The sequence below is a fragment of the Cucumis sativus genome, chromosome 6 (genome assembly GCF_000004075.3).
Source record: "Cucumis sativus cultivar 9930 chromosome 6, Cucumber_9930_V3, whole genome shotgun sequence".
Taxonomy (NCBI): domain Eukaryota; kingdom Viridiplantae; phylum Streptophyta; class Magnoliopsida; order Cucurbitales; family Cucurbitaceae; genus Cucumis; species Cucumis sativus.
The window spans coordinates 14,427,195-14,440,720 of record NC_026660.2 but is presented as its reverse complement, the minus strand read 5'-3'; the positions used below and the strand labels follow the sequence as shown (position 1 = coordinate 14,440,720).

General features: G+C 34.0%; 1 protein-coding gene and 1 long non-coding RNA gene across 6 annotated transcripts; both read left to right on the top strand.

Moving 5' to 3' along the window:
- The first annotated feature begins 1,093 nt into the window (after positions 1-1,093).
- LOC105435827 lies at positions 1,094-3,316 on the top strand. Its single transcript, XR_969777.2, has 4 exons — positions 1,094-1,684; positions 1,779-1,849; positions 1,933-1,981; positions 2,946-3,316. It is a non-coding gene; the product is annotated as an uncharacterized LOC105435827 (long non-coding RNA).
- Positions 3,317-5,456: 2,140 nt separating this feature from the next.
- LOC101221496 lies at positions 5,457-8,866 on the top strand. 5 transcript variants are annotated; one of them, XR_969774.2, is made up of 6 exons: positions 5,457-5,780; positions 6,452-6,540; positions 6,624-7,052; positions 7,620-7,721; positions 7,870-7,927; positions 8,464-8,866. XR_969774.2 is itself a non-coding variant. In XM_031887925.1 (5 exons), exons 2-5 carry the CDS (start codon positions 7,010-7,012, stop codon positions 8,492-8,494), a joined length of 234 nt encoding a protein of 77 aa, XP_031743785.1. In that variant the 5' UTR covers positions 5,460-5,780; positions 6,452-7,009; the 3' UTR covers positions 8,495-8,866. The 5 variants fall into 5 exon arrangements, 3 of the variants coding, with proteins under 3 accessions (XP_031743785.1, XP_031743784.1, XP_031743783.1); XR_969771.2 differs by having other exon boundaries at positions 5,458-6,540; XM_031887925.1 differs by having other exon boundaries at positions 5,460-5,780; positions 6,452-7,052.
- The last annotated feature ends 4,660 nt before the right edge of the window (positions 8,867-13,526 follow it).

The following is a 13,526-nucleotide window of genomic DNA, read 5'->3' as shown; positions in this document are numbered from 1 at the left end:
AAAAAAAACTGTCACAAAAGGTGAAAAAACGCGTTTTTAGCGGAAAAATGCCGATTTTTTCGGATAATACTTTTCGCTACAGTTATTTGATGTCATAGAAGATACATGAAATCATTTTTTTTTTTAATTTTAATAAATTAAAATTAAATTAAAATAAAAATTAAGGTTAATTAAGATGTTTCCTCAAATCAACATTTTTATCCAAATCAAAACTTTCACCCAAATCAAAAACTCTCACTCACACGAAGAAACCATCTCCAAATGCGAAGAAGGCCATCTCCATATGACACTTGATCCCATCACCGCCACCGTCCCTCATGTCCAAATCCCCGTGATTGCATCTCGAACTTCTGCTCCGATGATACAATGGACTACGAATATTGTCTCGCCTTCACTCTGCTTGCAAAAATTGGGGATTCTTTCAGGTTTATAATATCTCCTCACTCTTTGTTTCTATGTGTTTAATTAATAACAGGAATCTGAAAATAATTGGTGAAATTAATTACAGTTGGTAAAGCATGGAGTGAGCAATTCGTTGATGGAGAGAATGGAGATGGAAACAAAGAAATTGTTCCAACTTTCGATTGAAGAGAAGAAAAAGCTATGGCAGAGAGAAGGGGATGTGGAGGGGTTTGGACAAGCTTTCGTTACAAGTGAAGAGCAGAAATTGGATTGGTGTGATATTTTCTTCATTGCTACATCGCCTTTACATTTCAGGAATCCCCGATTGTTTCAAAATCTCCCTCTCTTTGAGGTTCGATAGTTCCTTACATTACAAAACTTTTTAATTGATTCTCAAACTCATAAAAATCCTAGAAATTGAACTCTGAACTCATAAATGCATGTTTTTTTAGATATCATTTCCATTCTTTTTCGAACGTCATATTACATAACATATTGACACACACACTGTACCTAAAGTGAAGTCCAAAAAAATCTCACAATTTTATTCGAGGCAGCTAATAGTTGTTTTTATATATATATTGCACAATAATAATAATTAAAACTATGAATAACGTGGAGGAAAAACCGTGGTTGGACCCCATATATTTTGTTTTTCAATATCAAATCTATCCTTTTCAAGACAAGTAGAAAGAATACTCAATTGTAAGAAATGTAATAAAAGGTTGGGAACCATTAGGTGCATAATCTAGATTCAAATAAGTCTAAGCATGTGCTACCTACAATAATATTATACTTAGTTCTTTCTTCTTCTCCCACCCGTGAACCCCCGTCGTCTTCTTCTTCTTCTTCCCTTACCCTGCCGTCGCTGCCTGTCTCCCATAACCAAAATCTTTCAACGCCTGCCCGTCAAGACACGTCGTCTCAGCTCAGGTAGCTGCACGCCGTCGATCGTCCGTCGAAGCTGAAGTGTCTCTGTCTCCTCAAGCTTCAACAGTCGCGAGTTAGTGAATGTGTTTTCACTTCGGTCGGTGTTCGTTGATGAAGCTTTTCCGTCACACCACGTTTCCCCTACCTTCGTTGGCTTCTCCGTCAAGTCTTCCTATCCGACCGAGCTACCCATAGATTCGCGACGTTTGATCTTCGCGCAAGCCGTCTATGAGCCGTGCGCGTCGAGCTTCTTCCCCAAGCTAGTCGCCATATATGTTTTGCACATCGTTTTGATTCTGTTCGTACGTCGCTACCACTTGTACCTTGCCGTGAGTTGCTAGATTTACTTTTGGTAAGAATGAATTGGGGATTTAATTGTTTTTCATGGCTATTGATAAATTCCACTGTTGGATCTAATTACTTGGAGAAACACTTCATCCTTGAAGGTACTAATTGAGCTTAGTGAGCGGATCCTTGGTTTGCAATAGGTTGAGTTGGATTCATCTCCCCATTTGAGGTGGTAAATGACAACTTACTTTTGGTTGTGTTGGATAGATGAAGTTATTTGAAGATGCTAACCTCCTGTTTATTTATGTTTAGGATTTAATTGTTGGAATTAATTCGACCAAGGATCTTGCATAAAATCGAGGTAAGGGATTTCTACTACTGGACCCATATGTGGATTTCAATTATTAAAATGATTTGACTGTTATGCATGGACTTGAATGACTTAAAGGATATGACTGCTAAGTGTAGGTTGGAATGGTTAAAAAAACTTAATTGCTTTATGTAGTTTTAAGTGTGTTGATGGATCGACTAAATTAAAAATATTTGTTGACTGAACTGAGGATTGTTGACTATTATGTTAAAGAATGGATAGTGTACGTTTGACTGGATTGACTAAACTGAAATGAGTGACACTTGTGTATGAGTATATCTATTTGAGAAATCGTTATGCTAAGGTCAGATTATGTATTAGTATGGGTAATTTGACTATAATTGTGTTGGACTGAAATGATTATATGAAGATGGTAGTTTGGACGGGCATGGGTTAGCTGATATATAAATTTAAATATGATGACTGATTGACTGTATGGGTTTTACTAAACTGAGATGGGGTTGGCTGATATGTAGATGTAAACATGATGACTAATGTTTGGTATGGTTGACTGAACTCTGATGTACACTAGTGTTTGTTTTGACTAATGATGTGTAGTAAAGGAGAAATGCTGATAGTTTTAATTGTGCTTTGATGTGATTGTTATGAATTGTTAAAATGATTGAGAGGGAGCTATTAGCTTTATCTATCAGGCAGTGTGCCTCGCAGGTGTACCACAGGATCACCACCTGTTGTGTATCCTTCGAGAGCACAAGACTGATGGGTGCATCCTTCGGAAGCACTAGACTAATGAGTGCATCCTTCGGGAGCACTAAACTGATGATGAGTGTACCCTTCGGGAATACTAGACCAATGTGTATCCTATGGGATCACGAGACTGTTATGATGCAGGGTACCTTCTAATAAAAAGTTAATAATTTTACCCTTAGTGGGACCAGTAGTGAGACTCTTACTGGTTATGTTAATACTAACCCTTTTATGTTTAACTTTTCAGACAAAGGTAACTCGAGGGACAGACCGACGAAGGACAAGAAGGAGCTGTGATTGCCATAGGGGAAATGTCTTTTAAACTGCTTCCGCTGATGGTTTTAAATTCTTGTTGTGATTGAACTGAGTTTACGAATAGTTATTTTGGTAAACAATACTTTAGATTTTTATTTGTTTGAAACAGGGCTCGAATAAAGTTTTCTTTAATTTTCTTATTGTTTTAACTAAAGTTTACTATGTCTTGTGTCAAACAAATTGTTTTTTTGCTAAAATAATGACTTCGACTTAGATAGAAAAGTTGAGTTGTTACACTTTAACTGTATGAAACTATATTTTCTTCCTATGACTACTTTATGGTATTTTGAATAATTGATTGAATTGAGGATTAGCAGAAATTTCTCTTACTTCAACGACGTTGTCATTATTTGTTCAGGTAAGTAGTTTCTACCTCCCTACCAAAATACATATTCAACTATTGTGGTTTAAAGTATATTTTGTATAATTCTAGTCTCGTTGAAAGTGTTTTAGTCTAATTAGTATGGTATATTAGTAGTATATCAACGTTTGCTTGAATTAATATTATCAAAAATCTCCATAGTAGTTCTTTCCATACTCTGAAAGATCTTGTTGTTCCTTCCCAACCAGATAATCCACAACAACAGTGTTGAAAGTTGGGGGAGGGGGGATTAAGGGCTTTATGAGAGTTATCAGCTCAGCTTTGTCAAATTGTCATTTAAATGGAGTAGATTTAATCATTGAACATTTTTTCATACTTAGGGCTTGAAGAATCCTCGAGATAGTGGCAATGGTTGTTGAATTTTTATGAAAATGCAACATTGAAAATGTATTGCTTATGGATATTTATGTTTAATCTTATTTTGTTGTGATCAATTGAGATGCATAATATGCACTAGAAATTTGTTAAAGTGTTAGATTTATCTGTTTTTTTTAATAGAGTTGGAAGGACTTCAAGGTACGTTTCGTTAAAGCATATTTTATATTGATAATTTGAAGATGTCAAATTCTATCACAATGATAATGTTAATATGTTAAGTTTTTGTGCTGAGGTTTATGATTCTTTTTGCTAGTTTTTGGTTCTCAAGCTTCATATGAATCATTTTAACTCTAAAAAACTCTTTATTGTAGTTTACAGATTCATGATTAGAGGGGATTTATATAGTACAAATCGAGGATTTATATTATTAAGTTAGAGGAGATTTATATATGATTTATTCACATAAAAATACAGGGAAGTAGAACATCCACACGATAATACTCATTATGTGAGGTTTTCTCAATTATTGACCATTTGCCAAAGAAAATAAACTACTACACAATCACTACTACAAAACTCGCTTTACTTGACGCTTGCAGTTTTTATATTCTTGACAGTTTTAATAAAAACCGTCAAGTAGAAAAAAAAACGTCAAGAATAACAAAAGGTGAAAAAATGCCTAATTTCTTGTTTTTTATTTTCACTACTTGACCGATTAAATGCGTTAAGATTAATGTTAATTACTTGACATTTTTTAAGCGTCAAGTAATATGTTTTTTCTCATTTTTTAAAAATAAAACCTTTTCTTTTTTTCCCTCAATATTTTCATTTTTCTCCCATTTCTAAAATTAAAATTTTCCCTCTTTTTTTCCCTAAAATTTCCCTTTTTCTCCAAATTCTAAAAAAAAAAACCCTAGTTTCCCCCTAAAATGTTCCAAATATTTCTTCTTATCCACGATTTCTTCATACTCTTCACAAATTTCTTGGGGAATTGCCAAAAATAGGCCAAAAATTGGGTGGAAAAAAAGTTTTAGGATTGATTGTAAAAAAGTTGAGATTTATGACAAATTTGGGGTGAAATGACGAAAATACCCTTGTTTAATTTTACTTCACAATTGCTCTTATCTTCCAACTTCTCTCTCTTCAATGTATAGTAATTAAAGTAAAAAAAAAAAAAAACTCATTTGCAGTTCTTTTCCTCTCTTAAAAGTTTGTCAACTTTCCGCTTTAGTCCGTTGTCGTTCATCCTCTACTCCGACGAATATCTCACGCACTGTGGTTTGTTTTAATTTTTTTTTTTAATCCGAATCGTGTTGTGTTATATGTATATATTTGCATCTTAAATGTATAAATCAAATATGATTTTTAATTGTTTCAAATTGATTTAGGGTTGTTTTAGAGATGTTTTTAAAGGATGTTAGCAAGTTATTGTTATTTTATCTCGCAAACATCTCGCATGTTCTTAAATTCAAATGTTTGATCTGAAATGAATTGATTTAGGGTGACTTTTAACATTTGAATTTCATTTCATTTTTATATTAAACATTTGAATTTAAGAACCCGCAAGATGTCTGCGAAATGAACGACACCAGAGTAAAATCGTGAAAATAAAGGTGTGAAGTAAAATTAAATAAGAATATTTCGTCATTTCACCTCAAATTTATCCTAAATCGTGAAACTTTTTTACCATCAATCCTAAAACTCTTTTTCTACCCAATTTTTAACCTATTTTTGACCATTCCCCAGATTTCTTCAGCCCATGTTCTAATTCCACCCACCACTATCTTCTCAATCCCCTCTCTTCAACGGTTTTGCGTTTAAACCCTACTGCAACCATCTCTTTCTCTTCTTCTTTTCTCCTCTTCCTTCTTCTTCTCTCTCTCTTTGCCTCCGTTCAGGAATTCATCTTACATTTCTCTTCTCTTTTGTTTCTTTTTTTTTTGTTTTTTTATGGCGTTCTTAATGGGGTTTGATTTTTATTGCTTCTTTGGTGTTTTTCTGGTGTATTCTGCGGAAGTGGAGAAAGATGACTTGGATGGACCTAAAGATCTCGGTCGATGTTGCAAGGTCAGTACGATTCCTTGTCATTCTTCTTATGCTTTCTATATAGGGGTTTCTGTGGTGTATGTGGAATTACGTGTCGGTCATGGCTGGAGGTTGGTTTGGGTTATATTGAGATTGAGATCTTTGTGCTTTTTGACTTAATATTTTTCCTTTTTGTACATTGTTAATAGAACTAACTATTGTCTATTGAGATATACTCTTGAGCTTTCAATACCTTATACTACCTGCTTGTGTATGAAAATGAAAAAAACCAATTGTAATTTGGGGGAACAGTGAGGAAGATGGTAATGATTTTACTAGGTGGTGCTGGTTTTGTTTTTTGGAGAATTTGAAGAAGGCCAACTGACTTGGGTTTAGAATTATTTAGGAGTTTGTTGGGAGTGTTTCCAGAATGTGACTTTTTAGTGTTGTGTTCAATTTTAAAAGGTGTTTGAAACATATTTATTCATGGTGAAGATGAAGATTTAAATGTTCTAATGTGAATGCTTGTTGTTTTTGTGTAGGCTATTTTTCCTCGCATATTTGGCCGAGGCATCATTTATCATTTTGTTTCCTTGTATCTAATTTTAATAATATGTTTGTGGTTATTGTGGTAAAGTGCTAGTATGGATGTTTCATGTTTAAGAAGTTTGATACTTGTATATATTTTATGTGTTTGAACATAATATGCTCAGGATGTTTCATGTAAACCTGAAGAATATTATGTTACAACTCGCAAATGTGAGTCGAATGCTAGTGCGAGAGTGGTACAAATATGTGAAAGGTAACATAAGCCAGTCTTTTTAACCTCCACACAACCCCAAAGATATTTGATTTACAATAAATTTGTTTGATGTTTTCTTATAGGTTAAGAGATGAAAGTGGACATATAATTATGAGCACTCAAGTACCAATTTGAGAAAAGCTTCTATTGTCTTGACTTCCTTTGGTTATATTAACTTGATCTTCAGTCTTCACATTCATTTTGATCTTGTTATTGATTCATTCTTCTTTGTCTCTTGTTAAATCTGTTTAGCCTATATGTTGTCCTTGTGGGGCAAAGCGTCGAACAGTGGAAGTGTCCATGGGTCCTGAAAATAGAACAGTGTTGTCAAATGATAACTTCTTACGGGCTAATCTTAATCTTCATTCCAGCACTGTTTGAGCTCTCTAGCGTCCTTCGAGCTTCGTTCTACACCGTTTGAGTTGTGTTCAAACGTCGTTGAAGTAGAGATTTTTTTTTTCATTTATGGATGCTTTTCATTCCAATTGACATCACATTCTCCCGTCTTGGTGGTAATAATTTCATTTACCATCTTTGATTCTTGTTCTTTGTGATTTTGTTTCATTTCATATTTCGTCTATTGTTTGTTTGAATTGTTCTTGTTTATTTTTTAACTATTTGATTGAAGTTGATTGATATAAGGTGCTTTGCATTGAATTTATAGTTTGAGATTAGAAGTAATGTTTTTAGATCTTGCAAAAAAAGTGTTTTTAACGATTTTGAAATGGCTTTCTAACATCTGCTTTAACATTCAAATTCAATGTAGCTATCACAAGTTTAAGAGGTATAGTTTGATTTCTCCCCCACTCCTTTTTAAAACATATATTGTGAATATGAATATGAAGAGGAGAACAAATCCCAATAAAATGTTTGACAAGTATTTCGTAATCGTTGCTGCTCATATTTTTGTTCCTACTGTGAAAATTGGTAGGGATACTTGTTGGGAGTTTGACCGTAAGTGTTATGATTTAATTTAAAATTCCACTTTAGACTATGTACTTCTCAGGAGATATAATTCTTATCAATGCTTTTATCAAATCTCACGGTGGCTGCTTGTGATGCTGGTCTTCCGATCACAGGAGATAAAGTTGGAATGGGACAGGGCTTAGCTAAAACACGAGCAGCAGAAGCTGAACTTATGGAGTTAGAGCTCGAGAAAGATAGACCATTTGCACGGTCACGTGTGTTTAAAAACATAACTTTTTTTTTTCTTATTTGAAATAGTATTTTTAAGACTAAAAAATTCAATTCAAATAAACTCTAATTCTAAATATATAGATAATATGTATATTATATCTCTCATCCTAATTAATTTCTTTATTATTTTAGACCCAGGAGGTGCTGTTAATCAAATTCCAGAAAGATATACCATTGCTGGAGATGTAAGGTATATATACAAATTCTTCATCATGATTGATGCCAAATGTGGTTTATTTAAATTCTTTAAGGCTCGTGTTTGGTATGTAAAAGATTGGAGAAGCTTATAAGGGATTAGATTTGTGAAAGACTGGATTAGATTTGTGAAACTCCTTTCATGGATAGTTTTTCGTTTCCTTGTTATATCATATCTGCTATTCAATTGGGATGGAATTCTATGACATTTTGTCTCTTTCTCATCCCCACCAGTGTGATTTCTAAGTTGAATAGTATATCAATGTCGTCAGGTCTATATATATTCCATATAGAAGTCTGTTTTGTTTATTTTATGTATTGAGTTGCTTGTTGAGCTTGCATTATGTTTGGGTTAAGCTTGCAGGGATGGTGCGTAATAGAACATGAAAGAATTATTATTATTATTATTATTATGTTAACAATTATGTATAATGTTTATTATTTTTTTATGTATGTTAGATTGCATGTGCTTTTTTTTTTTCTCATTATCTTGTGCCTTGCACAAACATTGACTATTTAAATCTATTATAGGTGGAATGATGTCGTTGATGGTGAAGTCTAATACAGAAGATTCTGTCTTGTGTGAAGTTATTGATGGAGGAGAGCTTAAGTCCAAGAGACATTTAAATGTTCGAGGGAAAAGTGCTACACTGCCTTCAATTACTGGTTGGATTGAATAAGCATATCCTATAGATTTCACCTTTTAATGAAGTTTCCTCTTTTTGGGATATATATATAGATGTGATAATTTGTTGATATACTTGGATATAGCTAGGTGAATTAGTTTAGTTGATACACCTATAGTTAAGCTACACATAGATGAAAAGTTTAAGTTGTTGTAGCCTAACTTACATGTATGTATATGGTTCATTGATATATGTTAAAATATTATTAGTCATTTGATGGAAAAAGTTTAGTTTATTCAATTATTCAATTAGTGTGTACTTTAGCACATTTGTACGTGTACTCTCTTGCTTTACTTATATATGTTTGACTTCAAAACAGGTGCATGAAGATATTTTAAAATATATAATTTTCTTTTTAAAAAAATTGACTTGCAAAACATGTCAAGAGTACATACATTCTTGAATGCAAAAAATGTTAAGAAATCACATGTACTTGACGTTTATAGACTGTCAAGTATAACTCTACTTGACGCTTAAAATCTGTCAAACAAAATCACTATTATTGATACTGGATTACTTGACGCTTAAAAAGTGTCAAGTAATCTCATATACTTGACGTTTTTTACTTGTCAAGTAAACTAGTCTTACTTGACGTTTAAAACTAGTCAAGTATATCTTCCTCATTTTTGAGCTTGGATTACTTGACACTTTTAAAAGCGTCAAGTAAACCTTTACTTGACAGTTTTTAAGCGTCAACTAAAGTCGATTTTGTAGTAGTGAATATTATTATATAACGTTGAGAGAGAGGGGGTAAATTGCAATTTTATAAACCTTCAAAACCACCCTTTTCTCTCTCTATAACTTAGTGAGAGATATATCATAGAAGGGGTCCCTAGAAGCAAGAAATTCATGGGGTAGTGCCTTGTTTTGATTTGGGAATATATATATACATACATATATACATATATATATATTGAAATGAGATAAAAAAAAATGTAAGAAAGAAAGGTCCAAATTCCATAACAAAATGCAACGCAATGCAATAGACTTCCCCTTAGTTTGGGTCCTTTTTATTTGACCTTCCGATAAGATAAATGTTGATATTGATAATAATTTTATCTTAGTACTATCCTTGCTAATATGTACAAAGTGATATATTATTGATTAAACTATGAGTTTAGTAATTTCGTGTATGATCTAATGGATTCTACGGAATATTCAACGTTTTACCAAATTCTTTTAAGTAATATATTGGACATATATTTGAATTCTAGTTAATTATAATAAAACTTTGTTTTTAAAAATTAAAATGGAACAAATTGAAGACAAGGACATCATAATAATATTTGATCGATAATCATGTTGTCTTTGTAAGTTCAACTGGAGCCGACAACTTCATGAGTTTTCTTTCAAAGAAGTTTATATGGACCATCAAAATACATTGGCTAGCATGGTTCAAACAACAAAGAATATTTTCAAAGATGGAAGGCTTATCGGTTGGTTGTTTATACTTGTGCAGAAAATCATGTTATATGTAATTTGATGGTATGTACACTGGTTTTCATTAAGGGTTGGAATTTCATACTTGTAAATTGTTTAATCTTGATTGAAAATGTTCGATATTACAAAGTGTATTATAGTGTGTATATATTAAAGTGTCGACTATTTGTTTCTAAATGGGTGTGGTGTATTATAACATATTGCGACATTTTTTTAACTGTCGTTAATTTGCAAATGATGACAGTTATTTGTTGTCATCAAATATTAATTAATGATATTTATTTTCTGTCACGAAAAAATTTATTGCGACAGTTTTTGAAAACTGTCATGGAAGGACTTTCCATGACTCCCGATTCTATGACTGTAAATAACTGTCGTCGTAGACCATTTTTGATCACATAGTGTTTATTTTTATTATCAATTTGAAAATTTGTATTCTCAATTTGAAATCACTACTACAAAAATTGGTTTACTTGACGTTTTTAAAAGTGTCAAGGAATCGATTGTCAAGTATATTCACATTACTTGACACTAAAAAATCGTCAAGTATACATTTACTTGACACTGTATTAACGTCAAATAAGCTATAACACTTGAGGCTTATTATGTGTCAAGTGAGGTCATATACATGACACCTTTTTACGTATCAAGTAGAGTCCTATACTTGACGACTTTTGTACGTCAAGTAAGATCATATACTTCACACTATTTACATGTCAAGTAAGATAATATATTTGACACTATTTACTCGTCAAGTAAGATAGTATACTTGACGCTATTTATCCGTCAAGTAGAAAGTAAGATAGTATATTTGACATGTATTTAACGTCATGTATACCATTTATTAATGTATTTAGTATACAAAATGTTTCATTTTCTGTTTTTTGCATTATGTAAAACCACTCGTGATGCATGCCAAGATTACTATTCATCTTCTTCAAGAAAAAAAGAAAAAAACATAATTGCTGCCCCTCTTTACAGTACATCTTCGGTCACCCTCACAAGCGCTTCTTCTCCGTCGTCTCGACCGCAACCCTCTCCGTTCGCTCTGAACTTGAAGCATTCACCATACGCTTGTCGAAGCCGAAGCCGAGTCCATCGTTCGCCTGGTCCACGCCGCGTTTTCCTTCACTGTATGCCAGTCGCAAGCTGAGCCGCGTTCGTTGTTCGAGCCACGCACACTTTCCTTCACCAAGCTGCGTCCGAGCCGAAGCCTCTTCCAGTCAAGCCCTTTTTAAGTTTAGCCTCTTGCAACCTTTTGAGCCATTTGGGTGAGTTGGTATGGGTTTGGTACACCCAACTAAAATATTGTTACCTTAGATGAAATTTGTATTTTTGGAATAAGTTGATTTATGGTTGCTTGAAGGAGAGAAATTAGTGGAACTGGAACTGTGAATTTTCCATTTAAGGTGGTGTTGGATTCAACCTTAGTCTTGGGGTAAGTATGATTAAGTTTGGATGTCTGCTTAATAAGCAATGAGTGATAGTTGGCAAATTTACCAATTTTGTGTATGTGTTTAGGTTTAGAACTGCAATTGGGAATTTGACTGCCAACCACAAAATTAGTATTTTAGTAAATCCCCAGGTAAGAGATTTCTCCTATATTACCGAATTTAAAGTTGTATGTGCATCTTGTATATTTTGTATTGTTTAATGGTGTAACTAAGAGAGATGTAATATGACTATTTGAGATAACCATATACTTGGTTACTTCAATAACCCTTTCATGATTGAGATGCAGCACCATTGGTGTATGATATGGTTATATGTTATTTTGAGTTATGTCTGTTTGAGCTAAGATGTTGGTGTTATATTGAGCATGTATAGCCTATAATGTTCTATTAGTCTGCCTGTTAGAGTCGTACCACCAGGGGTCCATTGAGGTCCCCCTATATATATATATATGCATGTATGGCTAGTTGAGATGTGATTCGACGAGATCACTTACAGCCTGACTCTTCTTTAGGGTGATTCCTTCGGATCCACCGAGAGCCCAGTCCAGTCCCAGTGGGACCACTGGATAGTGTGCGTTCAGGAGCACAATAACGTGTGGTACTTTATTATAGGACTCTAATGAGAGACTAATAGACACATAGTGAGACAATAGTGGGCCTTTTACTGAGTATAAATTCATACTCACTCTCTTAAATATATAATTTTCAGGTAAGGGGAGAGGCAAGGGCAAGCTGGCGAATGATAAGAAGTGACCGTGGATCGCCATAGGCAACAATTCAATTTTTCTTCCACATTTATATTTTAGTAGTTATATTTTCATAGGTTTATTTTAGAACTCAGGTTCAACTATTTTAAATATTTTTTTGTCTACTTTTATGCGCCCAAACTAGTATTTTGATTAGTTATTTTTAATTGCTTATTTTTTTTATTATTATTTAAAGCTTTTCCTCAAATATTAAATTATTTTCTTGTATATTTATAAATAAAAAAAATCTATAGTTATTTAAATAATTAATGACCTCAACTTACTAGGAAAGTCGGTTGTTACAGTTGGTATCAGAGCCAAAGTTTTAGATTCTGTAGACTAACTTACGATGTAAGTCTTTGATTTTATCCCTATGGTTAATATGATCCTTCGTCACTCGTCAGGTACGTTTTTATGATATAATTTAAGATTGTGCATATGACCTTGTCTAAATTAAACTAGATAAGTAAGTAAGCATGTTATAAATGAACTCGTAGTGAAAGACTTTTAATGGTGGAAATTAGGAAAAATGCCGCCACGTGGAAGTGTTCGTAGAGGTGGTGGAGGAGGCAGAGGAGCTGGACGTAACCAGCCTGCGGAACAACTAGAAGGACAACCTGAAGGACAACTTGGAGGACAGCCCGAGGGACAACCAACTGTACCAGGTGTCAACCCTACTGCACCTACTACTCAAGCAGACCTTGCTGCTATAGAGCATAGGTACATAGGCTTATTGTTTGAAGTAATGGCACAACGACAGCCTGCCCTGCAGACTCAGACAGCTCCTGTTCAGGCACTGGTTGCAAGTGATCAGATTCTAGCTACAAGAGTCCAAGCCCCAATCATAGTTCAACACTTACCAGACATGCTTTCAGCCGAAGCCAAGCACTTGAGGGACTTCAGGAAGTATAACCCTGGAACTTTCAATGGATCTTTAATAGACCCCACCAAAGCACAGATGTAATTGAGTTCGATGGAGACCATCTTTCGTTATATGAAGTGCCCCAATGACCATAAGGTTCAGTGCGCTGTGTACTTACTGATTGACAAAGGCAGAGGTTGGTGAGATTCCACAAAGAGGATGTTGGGTGGAGATATAAGTAAGATCACTTAGGAGCAGTTCAAGGAGAACTTTTATGCCAAATTCTTCTCCGCCATAGTGAGAGAGGCCAAGTGTCAAGAGTTCCTAAAGCTAGAGCAAGGCAACATGACCGTGGAAGAGTATGATGAGGAGTTGAATGCGTTATCCTGGTTTACACCCAATTTAG